Below are 8481 nucleotides of genomic sequence, written 5' to 3'. Positions count from 1 at the left end.
CTCAGGTCCCTTCCAACCCTAAAAACTATGAAACTATGAAATCAGGAGATATATTGTCAGATTAACCACCTTCACTTTCTAAAGGTTCAGCTACAGCTTTTAGGTATGCTGCAGATCTATATCTATGTACATCTATATGCAGCTCTGAGTGTAAATACTTGAACTACCTTTAAACAGTATAACTTGGATACTACAGTTTAGCTGTAACAGCAGGGACCTCAATATAGTCCAAATTACTCTGCTTTTTTACTTCTATTAAGTTCCATACTACTACAGGTAGACTCCTCCCAGTACCACAAGTTAATTCAGTTATGGCTACCTGGCATATCTCTACATAATGTTGCAGTCTACAGTGACTGAGAAACCATGCGCTGCTGGAAGATGGGCGAAGCCTGCATGATAATGGATACTTTGATTGGACAGGCATATAATACCACCTCATTCAGCAGTATCTATGTGCAGGGGTCCCAATTTTCCTGTGCAAGTAGCACAACAGTTTGTGGGTACATCCCATTCCTGAGGATTTCTACATCAATACCCAAACAGCATGCTATTTTACCACCATTCACTGCCCCCACTCTTTTCCGGTCAGGAGTGCCATCTACTGTTGACAATCTCCAAGCAGCTCTATACTCAGTTTCATAGGAAACAAATGACGGCATCATAACTGGCAGGGGATCGAGGGGAAAGGGAGTTGGTAGTGGGGATCTACTGTAGACTGCCACACCAGGAGGATGAGATAGACCTGGAATTCTCCAGACAGCTCTCAGAGATTGAGAGATATGGTTGTCATAGGTGACCTAAACTACCCTGACATCTGCAGGGAGGAGCAGTCAGCCAAATCTAACTGCTCACGTTTGTTCTTAACCCGCATACAGAACCTCCATCTAACACAGGAGGTATATGATCCCACTAGGAGAAATGCCTTGCTGGACTTGGTGTTAGCTACAGGGGATGATCTGGTGGGGAATCTGCAGGTACAATATAACCTAGGAGATAGTGACCATCGACTGATTAAATTCACTATCCGACGAAGGGTGGGTAAGCTAACCAGCAGGGCTGAAGAGCTAGACTTCAGAAAGGCTACCTTCAGTGTGCTCAGGAGATTAATTAGTGAGGTGCTAAAGCTCAAGAGCATTGGCAAAATGGGGGCCCAGGAAGAGTGGTCATTTCTCAATGAAGCAATCCTATGGGGGCAGAAGTAGACAATCCCATTGCACATAAAACGGGGAAAAGGGGCCAAGAAGCACTCTTGGCTGAACAGGGAAGTCCGGGAAAGCCTAAGGGCAAAGAAAGAGGTATACAGGCTGTGGAAACGGGGTAGCTACCAAGGAGTATACCTCCCTGGCTCGCACCTGCAGGGAATCAGTTAGGAAGGCCAAAGCAGGATTAGAACTTAGGCTGGTGACAAAAATTAAGGACAACAAAAAGCCCTTCTTCAGGTATACAGGGAGCAAAAGGAAGGTGCAGGGTAGCATAGGACCCCTACAGGACAAACTAGGGCAATTGGTGACAGAGAGGGTGAACAAAGTTGAGCTCTTGAATGAGTTCTTTGCATCTGTATTCCCAGACACAGACCAAGACAAATCTCCCAGTTGGATCACTGACAGACACAGGAGGGGCACCAGCCCACCAACTGTTAGCACCGACTTAGTGAAGGGGCACTTGGAGGGGCTGGATGTGTTCAGATCAGCAGGCCTGGATGAACTTCATCCAATGGTGCTGAAGGAATTGACCAGTGTCACAGTGGAGCTGCTGGCACAGCTGTTTGCTCCAGTCAGGTCCCAGAGGACTGGGAAAGGGCCAATGTGGTCCCTGTTTTCAAGGGGAGGAAGGAGAAACCATGAAACTATAGGCCAGTTACACCTCTATCCTTGGGAAAACTCTGGAAAAAAATGATTAAGGATCCCACTTGTGGGAGCCCAGCAGGGGAAATAATGCTGAAAGGAAATCAGCACAGGTTCATTGCAAGTAGATCCTGCCTGACTAACCTTGTTTCTTTTTATGACTAGGTCACAAAATGCTTAGGACTCAGGAGTCGAGGTAGATGTCATCTACCTAGACTTTAAGAAGGTCTTTAATATGGTATCTCATTCTGTTCTCGTAAATAAACTGACAGGCTGTGATGTAGATTATTACATGCTCAGGTGGGTGGCTAATTGGCTTAGGGTTTGCACCCAGAGAGTGGTGGTGGATGGGTCGATATTGACCTGGAAAGATGTGGGCCATGGAGTCCTGCAAGGCTCGGTCCTTGGGCTGGTGCTATTCAATGTCTTCATCAGTGACTTGGACGAGGGGGTGAAGAGCACCCTGTCCAAGTTTGCAGATGATACCAAATTATGGGGCAAAGTTAACACACCAGAGGATAGGGAATGGATCCAGGCAGATCTGGACAGGTTGGAAAAATGGCCAGAACAAAATAGGATGCAGTTCAACAAAGACAAGTGCAAAGTGCTGCACCTAGGGAAAATGAACCACTGACACTTACAGGCTGGAGGGTGACCTTCTCAGCAGCACAGCAGTGAAAAGGGATCTTGGAGTCATAGTTGACTCCAAGATGAAATACGAGTCGGCAATGTGATGAAGTGATCAACAAGGCTAACCACACTTTATCATGCATTAGCAGATGCATGATGAACAGGTCCAGGGAGGTGATGCTTCCCCTCTATGCAGCACTGGTCAGGCCGCAGTTGGAGTACTGCATCCAGTTTTGGGTGCTGCACTGCAAGAAGGATGTGAAGAATCTTGAGAGGGTTCAGAGAAGGGCCACTTGTATGGTCAGAGGCCTGCAGACAAGACCCTACAAGGAGAGACTGAGGGACCAATACCTCTTCGGCCTTTGCAAGAGAAGACTGAGAGATGATCTTGTGGCTGCCTATAAATTCATCAGGGGAAGGCAGCAGGGAATAGGATATGCTTTATTTACTAGGGCACCCCCTGGAGTAACTAGAAACCATGGCCATAAACTGATAGAGAGCAGATTTAGGTCGGACATTAGAAAGAACTTCTTCACAGGAAGGGTTGCCAGAACCTGGAATGGGCTTCCAAGGGAGGTGGTGCTCTCCCCTACCCTGGGGGTCTTCAAGTGGAGACTGGACAAGCACCTAGCTGGGGTCATCTCACCCCAGCGCTCTTTACTGAGGTCCCTTCCAACCCTAACATCTATGAACTGCTCTGCACTAGCAACCATGATTTGGTCCTCCAAATACAGTGTATTAATGACACAAGAATACTAAGTCCTCACCTACCCATGTTGCCAGATGTTACTTAACCTTTCTTCCACACGATCTAGAAATGCAGTGTAGGCACCACGCCGCCTTTTGTGTCTCTAACAACAGAATTAGAAGTAGAAACAAATTAGAGCAATTAAATAGATGAGAGGCCACTGACATTAGAATATTTTTAACATGTCTAAGGAGTGAGCTGAAGACCCACAGACATGCCTTCACATGTGAATCAGGCAGCAATTATGAAAGGATGTGTCTAAATAACATCTTCATTGTGTCCTGAGAGAGATATCCCAAGCAAGACCCACCCACTTGCTCCTGTTTGCATGCACCAAATCTAGGAATACAGCACGTAAGTCATTCCAGGGGCACACTACACCCACTTTGAAGATGTTGATTGACAACATGCTTGAGAGAGGCTTGTGGGAACACCACAGTGTGTCCTTACTACCACATTTTTAAGTCTGGCACAAGCAAGGAGGGAGCAGGTGGGCAAGCTAGTCCAAGATCAAGCCAAGGACATGGTGTAGACATACTCCAAACCAACAGCATAACTGAGGGTGGGTGAGAGGGACAAATCTGATGCTGTGTCATGGCAGCACCTGAGGGTGAACCTGAACTGTGCCAGCAGCAGCCAGGTCTTTGAGTCTACAGGTTCAAGTAATACTTGCTTGGCAACCCCATGCCCCTTACCTCTCCGATGCTCAGCACAAGCCCCACTCTTCCCAGGGTGCTAAAATAGCTGGTTATGCCTGCTCTGAATGTATGTCTAAGCACCTGATTGGTACGTGCAAATTCAGTACTTACTACATTTAGATATGGAAACTATTGTTATTATTATATAGATACAAATGTATTAGGTACAGAAACATCCATCTTCCTCATTCTTCCAAAAGGATAAACTCATAACTTAGTTCATTTGCTATTCATACCATTTCTTTAAAGCAATGCATTTGCAAAGTCTCTATTAACATTAATGGTAGCTGAGTGCGTGAACCAAGAATTCTTTTCATATCTAAAGAATTCATCACTAAATGTTTAGTTTATGTTTATGAGCCATCACAAATATTTCTTCTCTGAAATCCTTCTGAAATAGCCTACATCTGGCACAGAGATTTTGGGCCCCACTGAGCATTTTTTTGTGCATGGCGTCCTTGGCAGTAGGGAGAGGTAAGTTTACATCATCGCTATGTACAGTGTTGTATACTTGTACAGTAAAAGTTACACTTTTAAAGCATCCTTCAATAATTTCAGGTCCTACTCTCATAAGTGGGAGTCCCATAGCCAACCCTCCCCCAGGGACAAAACTCTATTCCAGGGGTAGGCTACATTTTTTGGCTGGAATGCCAAAAAACCCACATCTACCTTGGAAGGTGCCGGAGTGCCAACATGCTGGAGCCTGAAGCAGTTGTTTGCAGCCTCCCAGCTGCAACCGGCCCACGGAGCCCAGTCTCCTTGCAGCAGGGCTTGCAGACCCTCAGCCACCTGCTGGGAGCAGCCTGGGCTCCATGGCTGGCAGCAGCCTCTTAGAGCCTGGGCTGGCGGCGGTGTGCCAAGCAAAATGGCCTTGCATGCCATGCTTGGCACATGTCCTGGGGGTTGCAGACCCCTGCTCTATTCTAAGAGATGGAATGAACTGCTAGTCTAGTTGTTGTGGTTCTTACTCTCTCTAGGAACAATCATCTGCCCACCACTAAGGGCATGATTCAAAACCTTTTGAAATCAGTTCAGGTCAGGAGTAAAACTTTTCAGCAACATAAAGGCATATTATTTGGCTCAAAATACAACTAACCGTAAATGAGGCAGATTTGGGTGGCCAGGGATTCTTTGGTAGAATTAACCTGGAATCCCACTTGCATTCACGAGGCTTGTAAGTAACAAATCTTCGGTCAACATCTCTTTGTTTTTCTATCAGTGGTTCCAGTCTGTAAACTGAAGAAATTAAACAAACAACTTACTATTAGATGGTCCAGGCTCTGCAGACTATCCTGTTATCAATAGTAGCTCAAGAATTATTAGAATTTGGAAATCTGGGCCTACAGCAGATGGAAGTTTGGAAGAGAATCCCAGAAACAGGAGTGAAAAAATATATGCATTTTAAAAAATAACCATCTCGCCCAAACCATTGGTACAGTGTGTACATACTGTAGCCACTTGATTACCAGTAATTATTTAATTGCAAGTAACACATGCTTATAGTAGTTAGCAGCTACGTTAGTTACAGTAAAAGCACTCCTCCTTCTTTACATCCGAGTACTGTAACAAAGCTAAGGACAACACTGGATGGCACCTGCATAATAAAGACAATGCATATGGAGTTCAAATCCATTAAATATCATGAATTGTACAGATCAGCTGCACCAAGCAGGGACTGCCCAGTATTTGGCAAGTGCTCTGGTATAATCCTTTCTTGGGCTTCCTAACCTCCACTGGGGACCATACCAGTAACTATTCCTCCATAGGGTGTCAAATTTGGCTCTTTTGGACACCTCTCAGTCATAGGGACCTAGGACTGAAAGGCACTTCCTGGACCATTTGAATCCTGACCCCTGTATTGACAGGCAATTATAAACCAAAGGAATTGCCAATATTGTGACTTCTTACTCTCACCTCCAGCTACAAGGCACAATACCTGGAACATCAAGACCATCCTATAATATGCCATAGGCCAAAGCAGGGGATATGGAGATACTGCCATTGCAATGACAGGGAAGCAGCTGGATAATATATGCTCATAAGTTCATAATAAAAGGACCTAAAAAGAGTAGGAAGAACTGTTTATGTTAGACTACTCTATCAAACTTCTGTCCCAGATCCCCTCCTGACTCAAGTTAGGCGGCAGTCCCCTGGCATCCCAGGAGCCTTTGCAGCTCTCCAGCTGGCTCCCCTCCACCAACTCACAGGGTGACTGGGCTAGCCTTGGTCCATGTTGTTCTGCTGTTTCATAGTTGGTAGGGTCGGAGGGGACCTAAGCAGATCATCTAGTTTGACCCCCTGCCACAGGCAGGAAAGGATGCTGGGGTCAAATGACTCTGGCCAGGTGACTATCCAGCCTCCTTTTGAAGACCCCCGGTGTAGAAGCGAGCACCACTTCCCTTGGAAGCTGGTTCCAGATCCTAGTCGCCCTGACTATGAAGTAGTGCCTCCTGATGTCTAGCCTGAATCTACTCTCTGTCAACTTATGGCCATTATTCCTTGTTACTCCAGGTAGTGCTTGGGGGAACAGGGACTCTCCCATAGCCTGCTGGTCCCCCTTGGCCAGTTTGTAGATGGCCACCAGATCCCCTCTCAGCTTCCTTTTGTGGCCAAGGGCTGGGCCAGCCCTGCCCCTGGGCTGTCACAGAGCTACGGCAGCAAAGCCTCTGGTTCCCAGCCCTGGGTCCTGCCTGCACCTCTCTGCTGAACCAGGTGTAGGGGGGATCTGTCCCCACTCCACTCCCCCAATCAGCATGGCTGGGGTGAGGCTGTGCAGCAGGGGCTTCCCCACTTCCCCATTGCCTGGCCCACCTGGCCAGCACAGCTTCACTCCACAGCCCTGTCCCACCACAAGCTGGCAGCAGTAGGGAGTGGGGAGTGGGCAAGCTGGCAGCAGTAGGGGGTGGGGAGTGGGCAAAGCAGAGACCCCTACCCTAGACCCCCCCTGAGCCAGTACAGCTGGGGGGTCATACAGCAGGGGCATCCATTCCCCGACCTGTCCTGACCACCTGACAGTTGCAAACAGGAGCCACAGCTCAGAGTCCGGCTGTCCACCATATCGGGAACAGCAGGGGTGGGGGAGAAGGGAAATGGAGCTCCCTGCCATGTGGGGCCCCCCAGATTGCTGGTTCAGGGTGGGGGGCAGCCTGGGGCAGCAGGGTGGGGGCTCTGGCTGTCAGGAGGTCAGAGGGGGAATGGGGAAAAGCTGAGCCAGAACAGCTGGGGGGTCTGTGCAGCAAAAGCCTCCACTTTCTTCTCCTTCCCTGTCCCCTGCCACCACTGGTAGCTGACCTCTGGCAAGGGACAGGTCAGGAGAGAGATTTGGTGCTGGCTCCCCCCTTCCCTGTGGCTGACAGCGGAGGGTTGGGGCATATGCCAATAGCCAAAAAAGGGACCGCCCCTTTTGGCTAGGCTCAGCTGCCCTTGGCAATCTCTGGCATGCTGGGAGGCATGCATGTGGATGCTGGAGGGTGTGCAAGTGGAGCCCCCACCTTCTGGCCTCAGCTAGTGCAGGCATCTGCCCGTCTGCCCCCACCAAAGGGCAAATGTGTGTTCCCATCACTCCTGATTCAATCTAAGCAGCTTAGACAAATCTGTGTAGATTGGATCTGTTCTGTTGTGGGCTTTTTGAGTGTCTGTAATTAGCCTGAATGTATATTAAACATCCTTGGTTCAATTAACTTCTGTGTTAGAAAAGACTTACCTGTGTTTAAATTCTGTGATTTGAACTTTAAATTGAAAGGGTCTCTGGCGTAACTTGTCACAAATTCTGGCATATTAGCTTCAGACTACAAGCGAAAAGGAAACAATTCAACATCAGATGCGTCATCTTGCCAAAACCACGTGTAGAAAATAGATAAATGTGTTGAAATTAGGTAAGATATACCAGTATATCAAAAAAGGCTTTTCCAATTTAAAAACACAAGAGGTTTAAGGTTTTATCCCCAGCTGGCAAAATCAAAAGAGCGCTATTGATTTTAATGGAGCCACACCATTTTACATTGGCAAAAAAGTTAACACTAAGTTTTGTTATTCAGAAATAAACTGTTTTGTGGCAGAAACCATTTATTTCTTTTGTGTTTTTGAACAGTGCCCAGTACATTGGCCCCAATCAATGGCAGTGCTCCTACATGGATTACCAGGGACCCAGGTTTTCCGTTTCCCATGGAAAAACAAAGTAAATCATGATTTTACTTCTTACCAGAGGCAAACCGGGATTTCTCATTTTACTGGAGAACCCTGCAGATTTTGCAGTTTTGCAAAGAGCTCTCTGCAGGCTGGCAGAGTTCAAACCTGCAGGGGGCTGGGAAGTAGTGGCAAGGCAGGAAGGCAGGGGCGCAATATGTATGTATATGCACATGGCCCCAGGCAGCCTGGAGAGCAGCTCCCACAGGTAAGTGGTGGGTGGGGGGGATTAAGGCTCCCATAGAGAGGGAGGGAAGGAAGGAGGGAGTTGGGTAGGGCTGGGGCAGTGCCTGGGGCTTGGGACTCAGGGCCACAATGCATGGTTGCAGGGCCCTGGTGGGAAGCAGGATGGGGCTGCAGGCAGCTCATCTGA

The 8481-nt window shown here is 47.7% G+C and overlaps 1 protein-coding gene across 3 annotated transcripts in view; it reads right to left on the bottom strand.

The window, feature by feature from the left end:
• Nucleotides 1–8481, bottom strand: part of LOC109291450 — a 36493-nt gene that overhangs the window by 6029 nt on the left and 21983 nt on the right. For all 3 annotated transcript variants that reach the window (XM_019508495.1, XM_019508496.1, XM_019508494.1), the window contains exons 3-5: nt 7627–7711; nt 5020–5159; nt 3249–3328 (exon numbers count right to left, since the gene is read on the bottom strand). In XM_019508495.1, the coding sequence (XP_019364040.1) occupies nt 3249–3328; nt 5020–5159; nt 7627–7711 (305 nt within the window). The remainder of the gene's footprint in view (nt 1–3248; nt 3329–5019; nt 5160–7626; nt 7712–8481) is intronic.

Source organism: Gavialis gangeticus, unplaced genomic scaffold, assembly GCF_001723915.1.
Source record: "Gavialis gangeticus isolate Ggan-Ray unplaced genomic scaffold, GavGan_comp1, whole genome shotgun sequence".
NCBI classification, from domain to species: Eukaryota; Metazoa; Chordata; order Crocodylia; family Gavialidae; genus Gavialis; species Gavialis gangeticus.
The sequence above is the reverse complement of the archived record's forward strand: the minus strand, read 5'-3'. Positions and strand labels throughout refer to the sequence as shown.